Source organism: Poecilia mexicana, unplaced genomic scaffold, assembly GCF_051168715.1.
Source record: "Poecilia mexicana isolate PSO_F unplaced genomic scaffold, ASM5116871v1 scaffold_13, whole genome shotgun sequence".
Classification (NCBI taxonomy): Eukaryota; Metazoa; Chordata; class Actinopteri; order Cyprinodontiformes; family Poeciliidae; genus Poecilia; species Poecilia mexicana.
The window spans coordinates 17,563,077-17,590,310 of NW_028263382.1; the positions used below are offsets into that span (position 1 = coordinate 17,563,077).

The window sequence follows — 27,234 nt, forward strand, 5'->3', positions numbered from 1 at the left end:
TGGCCTTGGTTACAAACAGAGGTCAAACCAGATTTATTGATTTATCTTTTCAACAAAGAGCGAATGATACCTATCAACTAAATATAACAACGTGCCATGAGTATGGCCGGTAAGACAAACTGGGAAAATCAATTTAAAGTAGTCTTTACACCTTGGTGCTGCTGACCAGGGCAGGCAGTCCAGATCCACGTAAACATAACCAACAGCAGTCATGTCTGCTCTGCTCATGCTTCCTTAGCATACGCTCCCCTCTTATCCTCACTGGACATCAACAGTCATGCCATAGTCAGGGCTGCTGGTGAACTGGAGTCTACCATCTGCTTCCTGCTCTTCAAACACCACGACCTATGACAGCACAGGGAAAAGAAGCTCAGCCAAGGTCATGAAAGGATAGTGAAAGTGGGTGGTTTTGTGTTAATGTAAGCACACTCTTAAAAGGAATTGGAAAGTAATATGGACAAAGTGGCCTAAGAAATTTTCGAGAAAGTGCACAGTGGTAAACATGAAAACTTTTCAAAATACTAAGCATGGATTCTTTATGTAAACATGCCGTTTGTATTTAGCAAGAAATCAAAACCATAATTATGCAAACATAGATTAATAGATTAATTATTTGCTTTTTTTTTTTTCTAAATCTTTGTCAGCTGAATAGCTTGCAGACAACACTGTTAAAATGACATGTTTTTAGGTCACAAGAAACTCACATATTAATCATATATTTCACAACTTTATCCACCTTTAAGGTGTCATATTACAAATGATCCAGCTGAAAAATAATCTAACAAATCTTGTTTCGGGGCATTTTCACTTGAAAGTAGCAACAACCAGAGTTGAACACTAATAAAACAGAGCTTTGTTGAAACATCTCTTAATTTAATTCCTCAATTTATCTTCTGGACATACGACTGTCATCAGATCCGACTGACTGTCATCAATTGTATCTGATTTATTGTTAATCAAGTCCAGATGTCCTTATACACCAAAACCAGAAGTTTTGGGTAAAAACAATAAATTAGGAACAGAACATCAAATCCACAGTAACATATGGTGGTGGTAGCTCCAAGCTGCGGCATGCCAGTCAGCTTGGCTTACACCCTTAACGTGGATACCAGAAAGCTCAAGGTGAATGTTATGTTTTAGCATCACTGTGAACATTTGACAAAATAAATAAAAAATAAAAAAATCTACAAAAAGATGGTTTAATCAAGTATCACTTAAAATGTGTGCACAGTTATGCAACCACTTATTTGCATTTTTGTGTTCCATTCCTCCCCCAAACATGTTTGTTTTTCAGTTTGATAGTATAGGACAAATGTGAAATTATACATGAAAAAAAAGTTTTGAGTTGATTTATCATGACCTCGTTTATATGTCACTAAGAGCTGACTCCTTAAATCCTCTGTAATGTGCTGTTATTTCAGGAATATCTTGAGAAGCTGTCACCAGAAATGTCATGAACCAGTTTTGGGTAAAAATATACAGACTGCATAAGTAGTGCACATCTTTTGCAAGATGGTGTTACATCTTAATCTAATAAAATAATAAATACCCTTCAAGTCATTTTCACTTCATGAAAGGCAGACTCTGTTATAAAACTCAACCTCGTCACGCTGTTATCAGCCGTGTGTTTGGTGGCTTAGGAAGATTGGCAACTTTAAGTACACGATGCTCCAGCATCACCTTCTTGATTCCTGATGCTGTTTTTATACACACGTTACCCATAAACAAAAGACTGCCACGTTTTTTTTTTTTTAATGTTTAAAAAAAAATCGATGTTATGAATGTCACAACTCTGAGACAAAATGTACACCATTTTGCAGGGTCAATGGTGCAGCAATGACCCAAATTTATCACTACTCAATCCCATGTTCCATTATCCAGATGTTCGGCCCGCACACATAAAAACTCCCCACGTTCTGCATGTTCAGTGAAAGAAGGGGCTCAAACTTTATATATATATATATATATACACATATATATATATATATATATATATATATATATATATGTATATATATATATGGATTACCCTTTCCTGATGCAGTAAATATGTCACACACATAATCGGACTAGATGTTTGTTTATTTTTTATTTTTTTTATGTTTAAGATGCATGTAAGGTTAACAGTTTGATCTCCCAACATACATGGCAAGATGTGTAAGAACAGAAAAGAAAAAAATAGCCTTTTTCATAACATGCTGCATATGCTGCAGTATACTGTAGTGGACGAGTGTATATTACACAGTACCTGGTTGTCTCCTTTGTGAAGCCAGGGCCCTGGGACATATAGTGTTTGTTGCGGTCCAATAGACCAGTATCTTCCCAAATTCCTGCCATTTATAAACACAACCCCTTTGGTCCATCCCTGTGAAACGAGGTTGCAAATCAGAACGCAAACATAAACAGTCCAAAGTGTTATTTGTCTTATGTCTCCTTAGTCCCATTCTTTCTGAGAATATATTAAGATTCAAAGAGACCCTATAAATATTTTAGAACCCACGAGAGATCTAGTGGGTAAAAAACAAAACATCACGAGCAATTTATGGGAAGACTCAGAATCCCAAAAAGGGTAAAGCAAAATCTGTAGATAAATTAATCCAGCAAGGTAGAGCTCTAAGTAGACACATTTCTCTAGATTATGTGTAGTTACAGAAATGAACTGTAATTTTTTTTAATGTTGATGTATCTTACAGTGTATTTGATTGTTCAACTGAATAGGTGTCGTACTGCTACTTACAACCCAGGACTGCTCCTTTTTGAGTTACGATGAGGATATATTAACAGGACTTTCATGGAAGGTTTTAACCGGTTATGTTTTTGACTCCAAGCCCCAACTTACAGAAAGTTTGATGAAGGTGTCTTTAGGAGAGCTGTTCACGTAAAGTTTGCCCTGAAAAAAGGCCGGGAACGAGGGCTGCTGCTGCATAGGCACCCAGGAGCCTGTGGTCTGAAGGCTGTGAGGGGAGAAAAACAGATGAATTGTTTTGATGCATTCACTTGCACTTTTACCTAAAATAATATACGACAATCTTTAGCACAATATGGTTGCTTGTGAGCCAGCATGGTATTCTGTCTGTCATAGAATATTTATTGGCCTGCAGTGAATGCCAAGTGAAAGTCTGGAAATGGATTCAGGGAAAGTATTCATATTCAACAAGACTGTAGGTTATGCTTCGCCTCCGAGCAAATTCAAAAGGCAGTCATAATAGAAAACCAACAGTTCTTCCTGAAGTAGGAATTTCTAGTGTTCGATTATAAGGGGCTTCAGGCCTCGACATTTCAGGAAGGTACTGACACACACAAAGATGCACACATTCATAACAAAAAAAAAAAAAAGAAAAGAAAAACATCTGCACCGAAGGGGACTCACAGTGGCTTTAAAACCGAGCACATCCACAATTTGTGCTCTATTAGCTTTAATTTTACAATTTTGGGGAAAGCATCCATGTTGTTATTGTTGTCATTATTATCCAAGCAGGAATGCATTACGCATACAGTAAAGAAACACAATTCTCATGTAAACTGTGTAGAGGGGTGCATTCTGTTATTTCAATGCTGAAATATTAATGAGGGAATAAGCCTTGAGCCTTGGGGTGAATTTATTCTTGCATAATTCACCTGAAAATCTCAACACTAATCCTTCCAAGTATTAACATCATCAGATGTAATGACTGCTGTGAGATGTGTAGTACACTTAATAATGACCTCCATACTCAACAACAGTGGAAAACACACATTTAGATGCTTTTAAGAATCTGAGTTGCTTAACAGATATAGACTTGGCTTGATTTAAATTAACCAGACATCTGCTTTAGGGATTCCCTCTCTGTGGTCTGTCTCTGGCTTGGAAGACAGACAAAAAAAACAAGGAAATAACTTCCTCACACCACAGATGATACCCTCCATATTCTTGTGAGAATGCTCAAAGGTGAAAACAATCAAAAGAATTTCCCCCGATTCCAGCATGACGACAAAGTAAAGTAAATAAAGAACATGAACTAAGTAAAGAAGATGGTCACGTGTTTCCTGGATCACTCTAAAATGATCTACCAGCACAGCGCCTTAGAGATTTTGATAATGCAACAACAGATCTCCTGGTTATCTTGCATTGAAACTCAGAGATTCAAGTTGAACAGTTCAGCTTCACAACTATTTCAATCCAGCTACTATTACTCCATCTTGCATTTGTTTTGTCATAGTTGTATAATTAAGTATATAAAGAAAGATTTTGCCACTTAATATGAAAACAAAAATACTAAATATACTTTTTAGATATTTTGCACACAACATAATTGTAGTGAAATACAACCAGATCAAATAAAATAAATATGTGCAATAGTATCAGGTGAATAATCCTAGCAGGAGTTCAGTAAAAATTGACAGAGAGGCTTTGAGAAATCTCTGTTCAGAGCTCCGTCCCTGAGGCGGTTCTGAAACAGGCCCTATGGAGCGCTGGCAGGAATGCTCTAATGACACTTTCAGTTCCCCTCACAATCATCTGCTATGTTGCAACTGGAGCTAGAAGCCGAGAGACGTTGCATGCCAGCAGACTCGCCGATACATTTCTGCTTTCTGTTGTGAGAACGCCGGCTTGTAATGGCACTGGTTTCTCTTTTGTTTATTCTTAGATATGAATTAGCCATGATGGGCAACAAAGATTAAAGGACAGCAAACGCAGGATCAGCCCCGTGACTTATTGATTACAAGCCTGTCAGTTTTGCACGCAACAACAACAAGAACTCGAATTATACTCAATCTATAAAACCATTAAGCAATAAATAAAAAGAGGGGCCATACAAATTGGACCCAGAAATGGGAATCATGCGTCTTGCCTCAACGCTGAAATCACTGAGGAAATCATTGGGGTTGATAACTCAAGAGGGTTTAAAAAGTGACTGTGTTTTATTTTGTGAATTTTGCCATTTTGTTGCCTCTCTAATCATACTAATTGGAGACAAAATGTGCTGGGATGAATGAGAGGATGGCAGGCGTTAGTGAAAAAGAAACGAAAACATAAGGAGCAATAGAAGCGTAATTAAAGACACAAACCTGTTTACAAAGCCTGGTTTCATATCCAGACTATGAATAATGAAGCCTCGGAGGACGTTCGAGTTTAACTCAACATCACCAACAAGACCTGAAAATATGAGTCAATGCCATTTTCAGTTTCTTCAAAAAAAAAAATAAGTAAATAAAAATATGGCGTGTAGTTGATTATATTCAAGATTTTCTGAAAATCTTGCTTCCACTTGAGCATCTCTAAAATCATTAGCTTTTTGATGTTTTTGTACCTTTGCGCTGCTCATCCAGAGTCGTCCCATAATTCACCCTTCCACAGTTCTCCACCAGCAAGCCCAGAGTTCTGCTTCCCTTCAGTATAAACATACATAAAACATGAGCTGCATTCAAGGAAACTGCAGCAGTTTACAAAAAAAAAACAAAAAAAACCAGAAAAATATAGAAAACAGCCAAGCTCTTATGAAATTTTAAGCAAGTTCTTTCCAAGAAAGATTGCAGATTTTGTCAATTTTTTTTTTGCTAAATAAATACTTAGAAGACGATTTGTTGCTGGCTTCACACTCGCACTTTGCTGCCAGAAAACATCTATCAGTATCCCCTGAAGCGTTCACATGCTGCAGGTTGTTAAATATTTAAAACTTTATCTCTCTGAAACAGCACACAGGGTCTGAAATATATACAGAAGGACACAAAAACTCTTTACCTTCCCATCAGGTATTACAAGTTCCTGCACCTTATAGTCCAAAACACCAACGTATTGTTTGTCCACAAAAACCTGGAACAATGAGGACAAAAAAAATATTAAAAAATCCATATTTAGAAAGACAGAAAGAGCTACATATAAAAAAAAAAACAAAAAAACAGCCAACCGCTTAAATCACAAATGAATAGAAAATGTGCAGAAAACACAGATAGGGCAATTATTCCAAAAATAAAACCATTGCTTTAATTAGGTTGAAACTCTACAAGCTAATCAGAGGTGTGAACTTCACTAAGTAACACTGCAGCTTCCTCTGAACAAGTGCTCTAATAAACAAGAGTAAAATGTGTTCGATCCCTTGTTCTCACCAGTGCTCTGTCTCTGATGTTGTTCTTTGAGTTGAGAGTTCCTCCGCTGGTGATGACCGTCTCATACAGCGTGTAGCCGTAGGACTGGCCATTATTGTTGTTGACAGGGAGGTTCTCCATGTTTATTGGCCTCTCAGATTTGAAAGGCTGCAGAGTATGCAAAAGCATAACCATAGAGTCAAACAAACAGTGCATAAAACGACAATTCAAACGAGTAAAAATGAGCTGCAGGAATTATTGTTTGCAGAGATTTGCACATGGTTTAAAGTGTCTACTTAAATTGGGCTCTAATTAAAACAGAATTCACTCTCAGAGTACGTGTTCTCGTTTTCCACTTTGCAGCGTTACTTCCTCTGAAGTGATGGCTTTTACTAAAACTTCAAAGTAAGAGGAGGGGCCTCATGTACAAAGACTGCAAACATAAAAAAACTTCAGCTGTGTCAAGAAGAGTACGGAAGCGCTTCCGTAACGAAGAACCGACAGCGGAAAAGTTTATATTCCTTTGTCTCACATTTCTTTAGTCATTTGTTTGCTGGCGACCCCTAGAGGTCGGGCTGGAAAATTGTTATTGTACACACCTGCAAAACCAGACATACAAATTGTACTCTATGTACCTTAATATTGCAAAATCAATTGGATTATTAGACTATCTGGAATATGATGTTTGCCAGCTAATTAATTTCAAGTGTCAGAGGTATACCTTGCAGGGAGTTTTTATCACATTTTTTGATATTTACTTGGCAATGGTATTTATTTAGTCAAAAATATGACAAATGTAGAGCATGTGACAAATGATGCAGAGCATATTTTTTAACAGCAGTGGCATTATTACTCTTTATTAGCATGTATAACAATAATAATCATCATCATCATAAAAATAACAATATAGTAAAGTGAAAATAGTGCAGTGCCAATTGTTTTGGCAATGTGCTCAGACACAGAAAGGAGCAGTGTACTGCTTGTACCCATACAGCTGCCAACCACACTGGGGTTCCTATAGCAGCAGGGTTATTTCAGAGGGAACTGGAAGACTGAATGGGAATGTGCCAGTCAACCCTGAGCCAAGCCATGCCAGCAACGTTATATGGAATAATGCAAATAAGCCAGATTTGTCAAATTCCCACACACTACAGTTAAACGAGGCGAGATTAAAAAGCAAATTTCAGTGACAATCACTTCTTTCTAATGCAATTAGTGGCTTGGATTGCATATATATATATATATATATATATATATATATATATATATATATATATATATATATATGCATGCAAGATGGCATAGAGTGGGTAAGGTGATTGCTCAAATATTAAGTCCCTTTGATGCCCCCCACATGTCAAAGTTGTTATTGTCAGCATCCTTCAGAAGGAAATCCATGCAAGTCTTCATACATATTTTTTACTAAGCATCCTTGTCCTTCATACCTTTGGGAAGAACATGACGCATGTCTCACAGGCTAATCTAAACACTACCAGCTACAACACACTTCACCACACACCTCCAAACACACACCTAGATAAAATATTAGACTCACAACAGCCTACTCTATAACTTGAGAGAAACCACTCTTTTTAAACAAGGGTGTGTGCCTGGTCAGGGCCAAAGTAATTGGCATCTCATAGGGAGCAAATTATTGCGATGGGGACTGAATAATTAATGGAGTTGGAGTCACCAGACGTGCTACACCTGGCTTGAATATAAATGCCTGTAAGGGGACATGATATAAATACCTAAGCTAGTGGGCATACAAGTGGGAAGGTTCAAAGGGGATATTCCCCCAATTGTTTTGTTTTCCATCTTTTTTGTTGGCAAGGAGCCACTCAAGGTTTTCATCAGACTATTTCAACAGCAGGTTACTTTACAATCATAAAGCTTCAGATGGTGGAATAATACCGGTTCCCATGAAGACCGCCTTTCCAGTATAACTTATGAGAAATGTTTTGGTCAGGCTTTGAAGGTCCCCTTGTGTCAGACTGTCTCATATAAGTATTAAAAGCAAATTTAAAGATAATCTGAATAAAATGATCCCATATCAGAAAGACAGATTCTAAAAGTGATCTCAAATCAAATATCTGTTTGACTTAGTCAGTACAGGTAGAAGAAAAAACGCAAATATTCCACCATCTATGTTTGCTGACGATGTGTAAATAATTTAAAAATGAATTTATATTTTATTACCGAAACACAATTTCACATTGAAGCTGTTACTGTTCTACCATTTTAAAAAATCCAAGTATTATAGTGACTCACAAGCCCATTTCTGTTTTCTACTGGTCACTTACATCCCCTGGAGGAAGACATGAGCTTATCTTACCACCCGAGTGAAGAGGATGTAAGGGAGATAAAAATAAAAAATAAAAAGAAATCTGCAAAGTACAAGCTAACTGCAGCAAAGTGTGGCACCTAGGGGTCACCAATGCTCTAAAAGCACTATATGTCCTTATCTACCAGGCAGCCAGTTGTTTAATAGGTAAATAAAAGTTGACGTTTATTTAGTGAATTAAACCTCACAGCCCATCTTGGACATGATGACATTTTCTGGGATTTAATATCTGACACTTTTTGTAGATTGCATGACATTGTATGAGTACAGTATCAGAATTTTCAGATTAAACTAAGGTTGATTTTTTTCAGCAACTAACAAACCAACTGGTTCTAGCATAAAATGAAGGATTAGTATGAGGAAAAGCACCACATGCCATGAGCAGGTGGACTTTTTTGTCTTTCAAAAGTTTCACAAATGTTTAGAAATGTTAGAATGTTTTCGACTATGCCTGCCTGAACATTTTTTCTCCAGAACTTAACTCCCTGAAACCTTTTTATTTACAAGACCAGCAGGGGTCTGCCGTCTGTGGCTCCAGAGCTGTAAGTGGTTCTTTGGACCTTCCAAAATGGCTCTTAATGACTCTGGCTTAAATGTTTTTAATAGAAATATAACAAGTGCTGGTTTTACCTGTTGTTTTTGCATGTGATAAATTGATTTTCCACAACAGAATGACACTAAAAATAATATATTTTTTAACTCTATTACTTTTGTCATTAATTTGGAAATTATGTGCCTTTTAAATTATTTTTCATAAATTTCAACATCCCACTTAAGGAAACGCACCCACTGAAGTTGATATTTATCAAAAATGATATGTTTTCCTTGTTTGAAAAGGTCATGTAGCAGTGCAGCTCTAAACAAGTCTTATTTTGCTGGACTTTTACAATCCTATGTTGGTTCTTAGGATTGTAATGACTGCACACCCCTGTACCAGGCTGTTGTGTTTATGTGCATCTCCACTGTAGAGTTGGAAACTGTGGAAATGTTTAGGTTGATTCAGTTTTAAGACTGATATCTGACAATAAGAAAAAAAAAAACAACAACACTGCTCTCATTAGGATTACAATCTACAACTTAAGAATGTAATTTGTGACAGTTTCAGAGCAATTAAGCTCTCAACTAAATTAAATCACTTCTAACTCACAGGAAGTCTAAATGATTCACAGATCTTTTATGATTAGAGCAGGAAGTTGTGTCTCATAGGAACATTAATCACACAGATTTCTGTTCCATTCAGACTAAAGGCTGGTGAATCACCAACAATCGTGAGCAGGTGAATGATTTATTCAGCATTGAGAACATAAACACTGAAAATGTTTTACGCTTAACCAGCTAAAACACAAGTGTCAAACTGCAGTTTTCTTATGGATGTGTCTCTGCTTCAGCACACCTGAATCAAATAATTAGATCATTAGCAGGCTGCAGCAGAAATTAATGACATGGTGAGGAGACAATAGAGACATTTGATTTGGACCAGGGACACAAGCTGCTTCCTTAAATTAAATATTTCCACTAAGGATGGCAGATTTTGCCAATGTATTTGAATGCAAACACACACACACACACACAAAAAAAGCAATTTTCAGCACTAAGTTTATAAAATTCCTATTGGCATTTGTAGTTAGTATAAAATATGACTTGCAGAGAATGGTCATTTGAAAGATAACTGCAGAAATTGCTGGCACTGTTCAACCAGCTGTAGGGCATTTCCAAAGCTTTACCTTTAGTTCAAAAAGATCTCTATCTAGAGCGGCGATGTTCTTTAGGTAGATTTCTACTGGTTTTGACTGATTCACAAAAAGCTATCCCAAAAATGCAGCTTGGTCCCTGAAAAGTTTTCTACAGTGAAAATACACCTTTAGGTGCATAGCACCATCAAATATTTGAAATCCCTGGACATAAAAAAAAAAAAAAAAGCTCTAGCGGACTGTTTGCAAAAGCAGAAAATGTTTTGCAAGTGGGTCATTTTGCAACATATTGAAACAAAACAACAGAAACTGTTCACCAGACACACATAATTAACTTTCCTCGATTGCCTTCTCAGCTGGTAGACTTGTGTTTATTAAAAAGCAACCTTTTAGCTTTTCTCCGAACCATGGTAAGTTATTCCTATATAAGTTGATGGTATTCTTATTTTTAGGTTCTTCTGAATGTGCATTTCTCACCTTTTCAGTTGAATGGAGACTGTCCCAAAGAGAGAGATGCTGCTGGACGACAACAGACTGATAGGCTCTCCTTTCTTGAGTGGGGGGTAGTTCAGGAAGTGGTTGGTCTGGAAGGAAGGAAAAGGGGGATAAAGGCAACTTCCCTTTCATTTATGTGTCAAGAGATGAGACATCATTCTGGAAAAGCTTCAAAGAGTTAAAAGTCTTGGGAAGAAAAAGGAAAAAAAAATAATCTAATTCTTACATGAGAATCAAAGTAACTCAGTCTTTCCAGTAATGCATTCATAGAAAGAAATTTTTATGTTTTCCTTCATATGTGTGACTCAGTATCAAACATGAAAAAGCAACATCAGAAAACTTCTTTTAAGTCTCTGTGGGGGAGCATTTTTGCCAATTTGTTTACCAGTTTCTGAAACGGTCTCTCAACAACCGCTAACAGCATCTATCCAGGATCATCAATTGCTTTTAAAGCTGTTAAATCTCACAGGTATACCAGCACTGGAGACGGCCTGACAGCATTGCCCTGTCATCGAGTGGTAAAAGGAGGCTCACTTAGGGGAAACTTTGGGAATGATGGCCGACTCTTCCTTTAAACAACTCTTCCTGGGTTCGACACTCGTAAGTCTGGGAACTGTGTAACATTTACCCTTCTTACATTCTGTCAAATTCACCACAACAAGAATGAAAAGATGAAACTGTGCCACAGACTGAATCATACTGACAATTTCACTTTTTGGGAAAAAAAAAAAAAAAAAAAGCAACGCTTCATCATAAAATATTATCACCAGACTGATTGGAGGAATAATTCTTATGCAATGGCTTTTGTTTGTATTATGTGTTATTACACAGTAGCTCTATTTACACTGGTTTCTATTCATTACATGACATCTGAAGGTAATAGATTACACAGAACTTTATTTAGGGGTCTCATGGTAAGGTGGGCTGAATACAAATGGATACCACAAACTTAAGTTTGTTTTGTTAGTAATAAAAAAAAAGTAAAACCATGCATTGTTTTTTTTCTAAGTTGATCTATCATATAAAATCCAAATAAAATATAATGAACAAATTGGTTTTAGTGTAAGAAAGGTTCAAATAAATTCCTTTCTTACTCAGACTGATAGAACCAGGACAGCACCAGTAAACTAGAACTGTATAATGTACTGGTGTAATATTTCATACCATGCACAGCATTGCGAAAATGTTCATGGAACCTAAGGGTTTCATATTTTGTCTGCTTGCTGTCGCTTCAATATATCTTAGCAGAATTTTAAGTGATCAAACAACAGAAAGTAGAGCAGTACTTTTCGAAGAAAATCTATACACGGTTTCCAAGATCTTTTAAAAATAAAAATCTGAAATTGCAGGCAACTGTGTGCCTTCTACCCCATGATTAAATTATTTGTACAACCTCCTCTCACTGCAATTACATCTGCAGGTTTTTGGGGTTACGTCTACCAGCTCTGAGAATGTGATGAGATTGAAAATGCTGCCCATTATTCTTTTCCAAAAAGCTCAAATTGAGTCAGATTGAATGGAGTGTGTCTATGAACAGCAATTTTCAAGCCTTGCCCGAAATTCTCAATTAGATTTAGGTCAAGGCCATTGTAACGCAGCTTTGACGCGAGTGTCTGGCTCTAATCTTGTGGCTATTGTCCTGGTGGAAGGTGAAGCTCATATCTCGAGTGATTTGCAGCTTTTCTTCCAGGATTATTTATGTTCATCCATCTTCACAGCAAAAAAAAAAAAAAAAAAAAAAATGCTGTTTCCACTATATATGACAGTAAAAATTGTGTCATAAATTGTGTGCAGTATTAGTTTTCTGCCAAAAACAATTATTTTGCATGTAGACGAGAAATTCAGTATTGGTCTCATTTGACCAGTGCGTCCAATGGAAACTCCAGTGCTTTACCAGAGTTACAGGAATAGGCTTGCATACACAACAGTAACATAATGTACATAATTTGACAGCCAAACAATGATAAAACATGTAGATGATCCAATTAAAGAATTAGGTCAGGTCTTTGTGGTGGTGGGGCAGAACACAGAGGATTCTCAAACTCACTGTCATATTCAGGCCAATGCTTATTGTTCAACAGACTTCAAAGCATAAGGATGCATCACGCTCAGGCAGCCTTTCAAAACGTTTTCAATCACCACAGCAGCAGGCAAATTATTACTTTGTTATGTTGGATTCATTCTCAGGCTTCCAAAAAGCCAGCCCTGGCCACAAAACACTTGAGACTTCTGCCCCCGATCACAAACGGCGTGTTTTACAAACAGGGGAAAAACTGCACAAACAGCGAGCAGAATCCAAGACATGTATGTTGTTTTCACGATTGCCAGTCACGCCGAGGGTCCCTGATTAAGGCAGAGAGCTCACACACGAGGAAAAGCACACAAACCCTTGAATCCAATCCCTCCTTGTAATCATGTGCAATTTTATCCTGTTTGAGCCAACAGAGAACAGGTTCTACAAGAAGAATTAACTTAAGTGGGGAGATGAAAGGGAAGGAGAAGACAGAAGAGAAAGAAGACGCCAGGCCCGTCTCAGCAACAGCATGCAACACTCACTGTGGTAGCTGCTGAATAAATTCCTCAGAAGATGATACTTGGTGGTGTAATCCCCGGCCTCGGATAATGGAGCATCGTAATCTGAAAGATAATACGCTATCAGAACAGCAGGTTTGGGAGCCGGAGAGAGGCACGGATGCCTCTTACCGTGGCAGATGCTTTCTCTGCGCTCCCCTATCAAACATCTTGAGGCAGCGGCAGCAGCCCGAAACACATTCTGGGTTTATCTGGACAGAAAATGGAGCCTTTCGGAGGCAAAAAGGTAAAAGGCATTCAGGGAGTAGTAGCACAAGTGGAAAGACCTCTGGAGGTCAGAAGTGAGGTTGTTGACTCTCCTGAATGAGAAAAGAAGTAATTGCAGTGTTATGCACTCTAAGAAGAGGGCATTACACTTACTTTTCTGTCTTCAGATTAGAACAGAAATTGTCTTTATTGTCCCACAGTGGGGAAATTCAGATGCAGCAGCACCATCAACATGTGCAGGTTCACACAAAAGGTCAAAAAACACCTCTCCAGTTCAGCAACAACTTTATGTATTAAAACAAACCACTTAAATCAAGAAAATAACATTATTCTTGGGTACGTAAAAAGAAAAGATGAGAATGATTTGTGTATCACACATCAGCTTAGGAAGCTAAAACAGTCTGTTTGTGTCTTTAAAATGAGAGACAGAGTAGGAGATCAAGAGCAGAAATTGTTCATCTAAAAGCATGCCGAGGATCCTTTTTCCAGTATAAAGAATTCTTTAAATAAGAATCTAATTAAAAAACGCAGCTTTACCCAGCGCAGCTGTGATCAAATCGAACAAACATGTAGTAACCTCAGAATGTTCTGAGCCATCTGGGTTAGAGTGTGGAAAAAAAGCTCAGCCCAACAAAGTTCATATTTTACTTGAAACGCTCAGAAAAGTTTATTGTTAATTATTCCAGTCATACCATAGCTTGTCACCATGGGTTCAGGTGCTGGCAGCCCAACAGCAAATGCACCATTCATGAAGCCAAAATTGGTCCCTCCATGAAACATGTACATGTTGATCGACATGTTCAGCTTCAGGACTTCTTTGACCACCGAGATCATGTCTACCAGAGAAAGAGAAAATAGAGAAACGTTAAAATGTTCTTCATTACAACAGTACAGAGCATGCATTTTCTCCCAGTCACAGCGAACAGAGCTGCGTGGCTTCATTTTATGTTTGCTCGCAACATCCCTGCGATTTTACCAAAGAAAGCTAACGCTGGACAGTAGCCTCTGTTAGTGCCTCTCTGCATTTACTGCCACAATTGTAATAAACTGAAAGTGATGGCCTACATTGAGAAGGTGCGGTGTTTGTGAAAACACTCAAGACATCACATGTTGAGAGAAGTGCTTCTCTTTGAACCTCACATATACATTTTTTAAAAAAAAGGTTGCATTTGTGGGAAAAAAAACAAAACAAAAAAACCTCAGCTTGTGCCGAATTATTGTGCTGGTGCCAGCTGCATAACTTCACGCTGCCCAAAGCAAAGCAAAATCCTCAGAATTTGAATTAATAGCATAATAAATGTACACCAGATCTGCAGCGTTTAACCCTTCAGTGGTTGTGGCTTGACGGTTGTTCAGGAGGTTCCACTTCTTCTACATACGGTTGTACCACTGTGCATCTGCTTGTCGCCGTTTCCTCATGTCTGAGGTGCTAATGTAAACACTGAGTTGAGAAGGCTTGGCCAGCAACAGCTTATTTGCCTAATCGTGACGTAGCCCTATAACAGCACATTCCTACATGAGCTCGAATCAGGCAATACTGATTGGGTGAAATCTCAATATCTGAGAATAATTTTGTGTGTTAGATACAATGAACCTGTTTTGTAAAGCTAGTTTGGTCAAGGAAGCATAATAGTGGACCGTTAGTGATTTGAATCAAAAAATCCCAGCCTCAGTGAATATCAGCTGTCCATTGTGAGTCCGTTAACCCCGTGGTGGTTCCAGCTGCTGGATGTGTGGCAGTCTGTAGAGCACTGAACTGTCAAGGATACGAATCCCCCCTGAAAACACTAGACTTTTTTTTTTTTTTTCTGTGACATTTTCTGCAGGGGTGAAGCTCCATTTTCTGCTCCTTCTCAATGCTAAAACAAAGCAGGCAAGACATATGGCCCACAGATTTTAGCATATCTTGTGTAAGATGTGTGTGTATGGCTGCTGGTAATGACAAAAATAAAATCCTACAGTGATGCAGTCAGCTTCATCAAGCTGTTATAAAGGCCTTTTAAGATGACGAAGTATCTATCTCATCTTTAGTTCAGCGCTTGTACCAAATCATTTCTAAAGGATTGCTTGGTACACCATTTAACTGTGGGCTGTAAATCATTCGAGCAAATAACACACTCCTGCAATAATATATTTACTAAAAATAATGAAACAAAAAAAAAACTGCTTTAAAATTTGGCACCATTTTTATTAGCATTGTGCCACAAAAGGACAAATCATATCTATTTTTAGTTGTGCATACATAAGATCTTAACATTTTAAGATCTTATATACCTGTGGCAGAACTAATTTGTAGTTCCTAGACCCTTGGATCAACTTCAGATCTAATGTATAAATTACTAAAATAATATTTATTCTACACAATTAAGTGATTTTGCAAATGTCAAAAGGGATTATGTTCAACAAAATGCATTTTTTCCCCAAAAAGCACATTTTAAATAGGATGTTTTAGTTGCTTTAAACAAGAAATAGGAATACCAACATTTGATGAAAACATGAGCTATAACTTGTCTTTATAATGAGACTTTATATCTTTATATGTCTTTATATGTCTCATTTTACAATGCGCCTCATTTTATAACCATGCAACAATTTATAAAATGAGACACAAATGCATGCATAAGCAGAATCAGCAGATGAGCAGTTCTGCTGAAAATAACCTACACACAATATCCTACAGTCTGCAGTTTTTCTGACCTACTTTTCCACACCTGCATAAATCTCACCCTTTAAATAAAAAATAAATAAATAAATAAAAAAAACACTCTCATGTGTGGCTCTCCTTTTCTGCAGGAGGATAATGTAACAGGGAACAAGGCTGAGCTTCAGACGGGACACAAAAGGTGGATTAGTGAGCTCACCATTAACAATCATTAACTAATGTTGGTTACAGATACTAACACCAGCTCAATTCTTTACCGATTGTCCTCAACAAAAATCCATTTTCCCCATGGGTGTTATTTGTCTAAGTCCTTGCCTGTTTGCGGCCTTTTTGACGACTAGCAGGCTTAGACTTGCGGTCTGTTCTCTGTGTGTGAATTTACATTTCGGATTTCTTTGTTTGCTCAAATGCTATTTTCCTGCCTAGAAGCTGACGCTGTCAGCAAACACAGCAAGGGGGCTTTCTGTGTGCTGCTGTTTGATGCCAGTTTGATGCAAAAGATCCTGTATGCGACAGCCCTGCAGAGGTGTGTGTGTGTGCTATTTCCGGGCACCTTTAATTTGAGCACATGTATTCAGTAGGGGGAAAAGTTGAATTAGTAATCCAAAACTGTCTGTTTTTCTATGGTATAATAAACATGACATGACATTGATGTTTATTCCTCTTAGTTACTCTTCAAATTGGGAAAATAAATAAATAGATTATGTTATCCATACAAAGCAAATGGGTATTTGTTGGGTTAAACTAATCGCGAATCATAAAAACCCCCAACAGTATTGATCATAACAAATTAGTAAACAGTTGAAAAAAAAAAAAGTCTACTTTTCTAAATAATTACATATTAAAACTATTGGGACTTTGAAAAACAAGGCTAAATTTACCTTGTGAGAGAATTTTGTGGACTGCATGTGGTTTCTAACAAGAGACAGATAATTCATCTTATGCAACCCTACACACACTGATTGTGTTCTTCCCGAAGCCGTTCCTCGGCAAACAAATTATTTTATTCACACTGCAAAAGACTTGTCTGAAGTCTCTGTTTCTCCTGAGGCACAGAGACTCTGTCTAACCCGAAAACAGGCTCTTTTAACTTTACCTTTAGCACTGGTTTGGAGCACACCTGTCTTTCCCTATCTCAAATTAGCTGGAATTATCGACCCTCTGCACAGAGAAGAACAGCTCCACTCTTAACAAAGAATCCATCTCCCAAAAGCTTGCCTTTCTCTTGTGTGAATGCCCCTGTTAGCAGCTCTGAGTGTCTCTCAACAGAAAAAGAAACCCACTTCCCATCTCATGTGTTAATTATTTCAGTGAAGCTAAAATAAGGCTTACCCTCAGCAGGGAACACATGATGAAGGCCTCCCCAGAGATCGAACCAGCCAGACCAGAACTCCATAACCATCTTAGGTTTCTGAGGCTAGAGCAAATAAAACGGATTAGAGCCAAGAAAAATGGCAAAGGTTGGTAGAGCACCAACGTGAACAAGGAAACGTGTCTGAATGACCTTTCTCTTTCTGCGCAACAGAATGCACTGGATGCTCTGGTACAACCTTTAAACAAATTGCCTCAATGTATTCTTTCGTGTTTCCAACTTTTCTTTTAAACCAAGGAAACAGCACCTGAAATTATTGCTTTGTAATGGAGACACGTTTAGGAATTAATCAGAATTTCTAAATACTTATTTCAAAAGCACACCAGCAACACTAAAAAAGAAAAAAAATTCAAATAGAAATAAAAAAGAAGCAGTCATACTCTGTGAGATTTTTCTTTGTGATAAAACCCGTCATCATATTATATAATGTTTTGGTCTTTGATTTCACTGAAACAAATAAATTCCAAAATCTGCCAGAGTTAATGTTGATGTTAATGTTCCTAAATGCTGAGTTTCAGTTTGCACCAACAGGACTTACTTGAATTTCATCCAGATACTTGACCTCGTTTATGTCCAGTCTCTGGAAATTGATGGTTTCCAGTGCTTCAGAGGAAAAACGACAAAAACCAGAACTATTAGTAGATTCATAAGCTGGCTATTGTCTTTATATTACAACTGAACAACTGTTTAATTTAAAAACTTAAAGCAGCTTTATAATAAAATGCTCAAATTACTTGATTAAATTTCCATCGTAACAATAAAAGAGGGGCTGCACAGTGGCGCAGTTAGTAGAGCTGTTGCCTTGCAGCAAGAAGGTTCTGGGTTCAATTCCCAACCCCAGTCCTTCTGCATGGTGTTTGCATGTTCTCCCTGTGCATACATGGGTATTCTCCAGAACTAACATGTCAGGTTAATTGGCCTCTCCAAATTGCCCCTAGGTGTGAGTGTGCATATGCACAGTTGTCTCTGTATTGCCCTGCAACAGACTGGCGACCTGTCCAGGGTGCACCCTGCCCCTCACCTGGAACATCAGCTGGAGATGGGCACCTGCAACCCTCCCAACCCCACCAAGGGACAAGGGTGTAAAGAAAATGGATGGAACAATATAAGAGGAGGGTCACTATGAAGTATCCAAGTAGATATTTCCTTTTTTTTTCAGCCCAGGGTGGAAGAGTTATTTCTCCAAAGGCAGTTCATCTGACTTGCTTTCAAATGATAATATTTGCCATACACTTGGGGGAATGACCAATAGTTCCCAGCTTAAGACTTAACATAGCTTTTTTGTATGCTGTTTAAGAAGAATGTGGAAAATACATATGCTCCACCCCTTTACAGCAATAATGTGGTGATTTTGAAAGCAGCTTTGGCCAACAACACTGCTGATTTAAGAGCAGTTTTACTGTCCCAAGCCTTTCACCCCATTTTCCACTTTTTGCTGTTTTGTTCATTGCAAACATTGGTGTTCACCTCACAGAATGTGGTATCTGCTCCACAACCGATCACTTAAAGTGAGTAGATACTGTAAAGAAGCTCGGCGGATAACGATTTCATAAAATTAGCTATCACAATCCTGTATCAGTAGATACATTGTTTATAATTGCTTAACTCTATGAGTCACCAAAATGCTAGTTTACAAAAGGAAAACAAAAGGTAAGCACATAAGTGACAGTAAATGTTTTGTTTGTTTGTTAAGAAGTGTAAAATGGAGGCAGGTTTGCGTTGAAATGATAATAGTTTGGTGTGTATTGGTGGCACCAACTGGCAAGGGGAATGAACTGATCCAGTCCCTTTTGACAACAAATGTCTATATATGATGACAATGCATAAGGACACACGGATAACTACAAAGAAAACCTTTATACCTGTCGCTAATGCGTACATATGAAAACTGTAAGTGTGTGAAAGAAGAACAACTGCGTTTATAGCTTGTGTTTCTTTTAACTGAGCTTTCCTGCCAGTGGGATGCAAAAAGAGCAACTTTCTGGTGCAACACAGAATCCTTTGTCGACAAATTGGTTCTGAACTGCTGCTGCATGACACTGTGCTGCCCTTGGATCAAACCTCTTGCCACCGTGCAAGAAAACAAACCACACACCAACATCGTGTACGTCTATGTGTATGAGAGAGAGAAAGAGAGAGAGAGAGAGAGAGAGAGAGAGAGAGAGAGAGACCGTTGGTCCGTTAGCCCATCTGACAATACCTCCTTTCACTCCTCCGAGCTTCAGCCCGTCCTTGTTGTCAGAGGTCAGCAGCAGCTCTGTGATGCCTCTGGACAATAATGCCTAAACAGAGGAAGGATTAAAGAGACAGCCAAACAAAACTGGATCCGTTTCCTCAACAAAGTTTGAACAATTAAAATAAATCTGGTTTATTTTAACAGTGTTTCTCACCTCCTTTATAAAAGGCATGTACTTGTCGTCTTTAGCGTAGGAGCCGTATTCGTTCTCGACTTGAACTGCTATGATCGGGCCACCCTGGGAGTACTGCATATGAATTTGCCAAATATAAAACGAAACACATTAGAGGATTTGGCGCCTGCTCTTGGACCGATCTTACCCCTGATATGGTTAAACACGGTTATATGTGAATCCAAGTTTCTTTCTTTTTTTTTTTTTTTTTTGCTTTTTTCAAGTAACACTGAACAAAGGAAAAGGAGAAACAATCTAATTAGCCACTGAAAGAGTTCGTTTAAGCCATGTTCACACGTGCACACACGGCCCTGATATGTGTTTACAGATATTCTTCAGGGGTTCAAACAAGAAACAAATGTCTGTCAGTATTACATATATTTACCTTCCCACCTCCACAGTACTCATTACAGAAAAAAAGAATGCATTGCTTTCTATTCTTGTTTGTTGGCCTGAATCTTGTTTTTCATTTAGATGTTGACGGATGGGCACAGAGCCTCGCCGGCCATTCGCAGATGAAGCAAACAAAACACTGTAATTTCCTCTGCATACTTTCCTGACCTGCTGTCTGTGCATTCTGTGAAGTCGACATCCTACTTTCCAATTGCAGGAAAACATAAAGGGCATGTTTGAAATAGCCACTCAGGGGGAAAGTCTCAACTTGACTTTGAAGATGTTCTCCTCTTAAGACAGAAAAAAAAAAAAAGGCATTTTATTAATGACGGTAAGGAGAGCAGAAAACGAGAACTGAAAACTGACAGAATTCTAAAACAAATAGTTCCTGCTGAGATATAGCAGAAATAAATGAATAACTCGTGGTCCCAAGAAAGGGGAAGTGATCTGCACAAAGTAAAAGTGCATATTTTTTTCCACTGAAAGGACATTGTGAACTGTGCGAGTTGTTCCATCTGAAGATCTCAGGCATATTGATGAGAATATTAAATATATTCTTGCCTATATGTCAGTTCTTTGAATGTGGCATAAAGGTTGCATAGCAGTAAACAAAAATATATATTTAATGTAGTTTTTAGATCAAATCTTGAGGAAATATACAGTTAAAATGAGGCTATTGAGGCTGCAGTATGAACTGAAGAAGCCTTGGAATTATTCTAGAGATAAAAAGACTTTGTTAAAGTGCCTGATGTCGTGGTCAAGACATTTTGAATAATACTAGTTATTCTTCTGTAAGAAAACTGAGAACAGTTCGACATTTGGTCTTTGAACAGCCAATCAACACAGAAGCAGTACATCATACATAATCTGCCTCAATCCATGACTCCGGGCTTTGTCAAAAAAAAAAAAAAGAAATTCATTATTTCTTAACTTAGTATGTTTTGCTCACAGAATAAACTAAAAGTTGGCTTTTCAAAAATACGCAAAGCAATAAAACAATTTTAAAGCTTTTTTACACATGGTTTCAGGGGTTCCAGTTAGTGTGAAAGGCGATGTTACACGAGCACTACCTTCCGTTAGACAGAAAACAACTTCGCAGGTTGTTTTTCTTTTAATATCTACCACCTTGTGATGCTATGAGAATCAAGGTTACTATGACTGCAAATCCCAGTACATCAGAAGCAATTGTTACATAAAATTGTTACTTTTTTTTTAACTTCCTGAAACCACTAGATGTCCTGCAAAGCTCACACTGGCCTGTACACGCAAGTGAGCAAGTGGACGTTCGGTTTCACCTCTCAGCTTCGGTTTGTAATCTTTGCTTTGGGTTATTTACACACTTTTGCCAAAAGCATCCACTTCCTGCTTATTAACAAAACAATGTATTTTTCTGACATGCATATTTATGCTGTATATCTGAAAGACACTACAAGATATATATCTTGTAAATGTGAAAGTCATCTGTCATTTTGAGAAATCTGAACATGGTTTCATAAATCATCCCATTTATCCATCCACTGTCTGCTTGACCTTACAGGCTTGAGGGGTGGAGGGAGGGGCAGCAACAGTTGAACTACATGATAACACATATTTGAAGTGATGAGAAATGTATTGGTCGACAGCTAAATACGTTGTTTTTTTAATTATTATATAAGTAACACAAAGTCTCTGGTGGACTGCCAGCATGTCCAGTGCGTGCTCTGCCTCTCAGCAATTGGCACCAGAAACCAAGTATTGAAAAATGCATGAATAAATTAAATAAAAAAGAGTACCTGATATGGAGTAACTTTCTTTATGAGTTCATCAAAAAAGGAGTTGACTGCATCTGTGAATCCTGAGTAGGTCGTTCTCAGCTTCATATTTTGATCTCTTAGCAGCCAACTGCAAAAATAAACCACGTCAAATAAGTTCTTGACATGCATGAACTTTCTTTGGGTTTCAAGCTGAAAAAAATAAAATAAAATGTGGTAACCTTGATATGAGGTCATGCTCTGCTGCATGTCCTTTTAAACACCTCATAATAATGCTCATCAGCTAAGCGGACTCTAAACCTAACATTCCCACAGGCGAGAGCACTCCAAAATACATTCCTTCAGTCTTGTTCAGCCAACAATTACCCAATTATTGGTCTAAGCGTATTTTGATTACAGAAATAAATGAATTCATCCTTTAAGGGATAAGGCCTGCCAGATTTAATTATTGCGTGATCCGGTATCTCGCTAAAAGTCATCAGTGGCTTTCAGCAGAGTAATGGAAGTGCTTCACTGAAATGGTGTGCATCTTCTGTACTCCGTATATTCAAAAGTAGGTATGTGGGTATATGGTTCCCTGTAAAGTGGGTCACTGAGAAAAATATTCTCAAATAGAAACACAACTCCTAAAATGCACACTTGAAATTCTATTTTTTTTTACCCTGCAGTGAAGACACATCTGAGAATCTGATCACCTGAATGGAAAATACATTTCCCGTCAAATTTTAGACGTTCAGAAGCAACTTTAGATTAATCGGTCACGCGATATATAAACTGATTTATTGTAGTTTTTGTGTTTTTTTTACCTAGGCAGTCCACCAAAATCCCATTCAGCGCAGATGTATGGCCCAGGGCGCAAAATCACCCAGAGGCCTAAGCTGGCTGCAATGCGAAGGTAGGCTCTGAGAAGAGATGCACAATTTAGAAAAACATTTTAGTTGGGAGGGGCTATACATCTTCATATTTGCAATGCTGTCAACAGTCAATAAAATGTGGAAAAGAATAATTGTTCTCAAATTATGAAGAAGCTCATCTCCAGCAGCAAATCATTTCTAAAATATCTCCCCACCCCCTAATTTTCCAATGAAATAAAACTCTGACATTTGTTTCTATTAATTCCTCGGCAACAATCAACACATTTCATTGATCATTGACCTCACAATCAGGAGACACACAATCATTGACTCAAATGCAAAGTGCTTATTAGGGGTAAATGTTTTCTTAGTAGTTATCAATCAATGCAATAGACAGCCAGACTTTTTTTTTTTCAATGCAATGGCGCCCCCTGCTGGACATTAGCGATACTTGTGTCAAACCTCTAGTTGAGCATTTTTTCTTCAGCAAGTCCTTACTCTAAATCCAGATCATCCTCAAAGTCAAACACCCCTCGCTCTGGTTCATGCAGGTTCCATGGTACATAGCTGAGAAGACACAAAAAATTGTTTGGTTTTTTTTGTTTGTTTGTTTTTTTGTGTGTGTGTGTTTTAAGCATTTTTGTTTATAGTCAATTATAATGTTGCACTGCACTTTGTATTACAGCTCTTTACATGAGTATGACTCCTGAGCTTGATTGGTTAGCTTTCATGTTCAGATTAAAACAGTGCTGCATTTTATCTGCCCTCCCGCTCTCTTGACCTTTGTGCTCCGACATGTTCTCAGTCATGGCTGAGTTGCACAGGGCGCTCACGTTGTAAGAGTGTTGATGCCGCAGGCTTTCATCTTCAGAAGTCGGTCCTCCCAGTAGGTCCTGGGGACACGGAAGTAATGGACAGAGCCTCCCAGGATGCGGAAGGGTTGCTTCTCCAAGCTGAACTGTGACGAGTTGGCTCTCAGTCCTTCTACGCGCTTCATTCTTGCTCTTTGTGGATGGTCTCTGAGGAGAGAAATAGTATGACATAAGACAAACAAATTTAGAATTATTTAAAAAATATATATATGTATATATTACGTTATTTTTCTTGCCACTCTGATAATTTAGGTTCACCTGCTGCAATATCTCCTACACTGTATACTAACATAAAATGTTGTGGGTTTTATTATAGGTTTTATCTATTAATCATTACGGGAAGGCCACTCCCATGTGGTGATATAAGGTCTGCAGGTGAACAGTTTACCTAGGGAATCAGTATCCACCAAATAAATAGACAATTTTGACATATTCTTGTAATACACTTTTTGTTTTTTGCATGCGATTGTATCACATGCAACCAGAGGTGGTCCAAGATTTTATGGAGCCCTAAAAAGATATTTTATTTGGGTCCCTACTTCCAGCACCAAAATCCACTGAACTTAGTGGACAATAAAGTTTAATTGAATTTAATAATAATAATTAAAAAAAAAACATATAAAAATTATATTAAACTCTTCTTAAAATTTCTATTTATAAACCACTAAGACTAATTTAGATGTAGGTTCCTTCTTCATAAGAGCACCTACGAATTAACATAGTGATTCCCTCAATGAGATAAACCTCACTAAAAGAAAAAAAAAAAAATCACGGTATCGCTGTGTTACTGTATAACAAACAGATTTGTTTTATCTTTTTGCTGCGCCGTGAGCCGTATGCAAGAAGCCAACTGGATCTCTTACTGTTGAAGTGGGAGATCAGGTGTAACTTGCTGAAATAAAACTCACCTTTGAAATTGAACACTAACAGATAAGGAACTGAAACATAACAAAGTTCACAGACAACTAAGCCGATCTCTTTGAAACTACAGCAGGAGCTTCATGAAAAGGGACAGTAATTCAGGAGACATGAGTGAAAGAAATCCCACAATCCCAACACAACGCGGTCATCAACGCTCCAGCTTATTTAAAAATTTGACTATGCTATTACGCAATATTTTCTGGCTGCGTGAAGTCAAAACATCAAGGTGCGTTTACCTGCACTTTGTAGACTACATAACATGCACTGACACGGCAACACAAATGTCAATTCACGTTGCTAAGAGCAAGCTTTAAACAGTTTCACTGTTTTATTTTGATTTTTAATAATGATAAAATCCCATTAAACTTCTGCCAGTTCTACTGTTCACAACGGTAGAAAATAACAAATTCAAATGATCAAAAACTTCAAAGCAATCCTAATGTACATGTCCTAACATGTCTGTGACAATTTTCAACGGGTTGCATTTGTAAATGTGATCAAATGTTCAATGACTGCAGTTTTAGTCATATTTTATTATTGACTAAAACCAAAATACAACATTAATCGAAATTCCTTCTTCTTCTTCTGAATCCACGGTGTCTGTTTCAACAGCTCTTGGGTTTGGGGAGGTAGTTCAAGAATTTCATTTCTTTTTTTAATTAGACAAATTGCATATGTCTCTGGGTCAAGTCGCCTCTTTGCCAATCCACACCCCAGTTTTGTATCTAAGCACTGACATTTTTTCTGTTCTTTCTTTTATCTGTAGACTGTCATAAAATATTGTGAACTTTTATTACAACCAAAGTATCTGAGTGACTTACTGCTATTTATTAGTTAATATAGCTGCTATTCATTGCAGTACACTAAGAGAAACATAAAGGAAGTTATTATTTAAACGATGGCTGTCTAAGTAGGGGCGTAGTGCCCCCTTGTAGGTACGGCACTGACTCAAACCCCAATATGTCTGATGCAAAATTAGCAACATTGTAGAAGTTTGAGATAATGCAGAGTCAAAATGACCAATTACAACCAGACTGTCCCCTAAGATCTGTAATTTCAGATTGCGTCTCATTTTTTTGACAAAAAAATTAGATTGAATTATTTTATGACATTTTATTTAGTAGCCAGATTTTCAATAAGATTTTATGGCAAAATAAGCACAGCAGTAAACGGTCACGTATACTGTCTGCAATAACAAGACACTGCTGAAGTTTACAGATCACAATTTGCAGTCTTGTTCAGCAGATCTGTTATGCAACATTTTCCATGTGGTTTTGCTGTTGGCTATTAGACAAATTTACGAATACAGTGGAATATTTTCGTGTTTGAGTCACAAAGGTTTTGTTACCAAAACAGTATTGGAGTTTTCAGATGATTTCATCATGTTATGGTAATTTAAAACAAGTTACCAGTACAGAACTTAATGATGTTCAGCCACACTTTATCACTGAGGGAAAACAAACATACTAAAATAAATAAATAAATCAAAACATGTGAAGGTTGTCACAGATGTTCATTAGAATGTGCAGAATCAGACTGTGTTGGCATATTGTACAACTTCATTTCCTTCTTTTACAATATTTTAAGATTAAAACTTGAATTTTAGTCACATTTTATCATGAAATAAAATATAATTCACTGGAAAATGTAAGCAGATGTTGCTAAGGAGTGTTTAAGTATTCTGATAACAATCACATTTTATAAATCTGCATTCATTTCAATGTGGACATAGTAGGTTGCATTTTGTAATCTGTAGATTGTAGAAGCAGAAAAATAAATTACACCCAGCGCGCATGGACGGACTCCATGCAGTGGGCGGGGTTCTGCAACAACCCATACCTTCAAATGCGAACTTTAGGGAGCCTTCCTTACCTCGTAATTTGATAAGCAACTATTGCCAGAGCACCGATGCAAAGCAGGAGAAAATATCGTTGCTTTAAGGACAGACGAACACAAAGGATCGATGAGATTTCCATGGACCAAAACAGTAGGACAACTGTTCCCTGAGCGTTTGCAGAGTGTCAGAGCGCTTATCTGAGCGGTCCAGTCCTCTTCACAAATCTGGACACGGTTTGCACAACGTCATATACGTAACACTCTTTAAAACTGCTGTAGACATACATTTGAGCTAACACTCAACGCCAGGTCTAATTATACCGAGTTGTTACAAAACGCGACATTGTCGCTCTGTTATAATTTTTTATTTATTTATTTATTTTACCAACAATGACAGGAAGCTAAGAAAGAGAAGTGTTTGTTTCCTCTTGGTCAGAAATAACCAGCGTAACGCAAACAGCTCGTCAACCATAGCTGTGTTTAGGGACTGTCACAAAATTACACGGATGTTGCTAAAACGAATAAGATAGGGACGCTTTCATAATAAAGTGTTTGGTTTGTAAAAAAAAAAAAAAAGTATAAGTACGTAAATATATAACAATTCTGTTAGATTATTGTAGCCCCACTCACTATAACCTCAAAACATTGCTTTCCCCAATTTTTTGAGATTCAGTATACAAAGTGAAGTGGACAGTCATAAAGCACATGTTACTACTGGCAGGACAACAAAATGCTAAGTTAAACATATATATATATATATATATATATAT

At 37.6% G+C, this 27,234-nt stretch overlaps 1 protein-coding gene across 1 annotated transcript; it reads right to left on the minus strand.

Annotated features, from left to right (window-relative positions):
* On the minus strand, positions 1-26,914 carry LOC106934178 (beta-galactosidase-1-like protein 2). Its single transcript, XM_015013925.2, has 19 exons — positions 26,501-26,914; positions 23,669-23,854; positions 23,334-23,402; positions 22,788-22,883; positions 22,003-22,111; positions 19,820-19,912; positions 19,630-19,711; positions 17,968-18,032; positions 17,390-17,474; positions 14,088-14,231; positions 13,153-13,233; positions 10,579-10,685; positions 6,088-6,234; positions 5,723-5,794; positions 5,292-5,370; positions 5,050-5,137; positions 2,840-2,954; positions 2,249-2,365; positions 1-345 (listed from the first exon to the last, which is right to left on the minus strand). The coding sequence occupies exons 1-19, from the start codon at positions 26,602-26,604 to the stop codon at positions 259-261; spliced, it is 1,926 nt and encodes a 641-aa protein (XP_014869411.2). The 5' UTR covers positions 26,605-26,914; the 3' UTR covers positions 1-258.
* Positions 26,915-27,234: the final 320 nt, after the last annotated feature.

What these genes read in the sequence shown, in the direction of transcription:
- LOC106934178 (XM_015013925.2), bottom strand. Translation starts at nt 26,604, where the DNA reads ATGGAAATCTCATCGATCCTTTGTGTTCGTCTGTCCTTAAAGCAACGA. An exon ending in GATTTTGGTGGACTGCCTAG is followed by an intron (nt 22,112 to 22,787) that starts GTAAAAAAAACA and finishes TTATTTTTGCAG; the next exon opens with TTGGCTGCTAAGAGATCAAA. An exon ending in ACATGCCTTTTATAAAGGAG is followed by an intron (nt 19,712 to 19,819) that starts GTGAGAAACACT and finishes TCCTCTGTTTAG; the next exon opens with GCATTATTGTCCAGAGGCAT.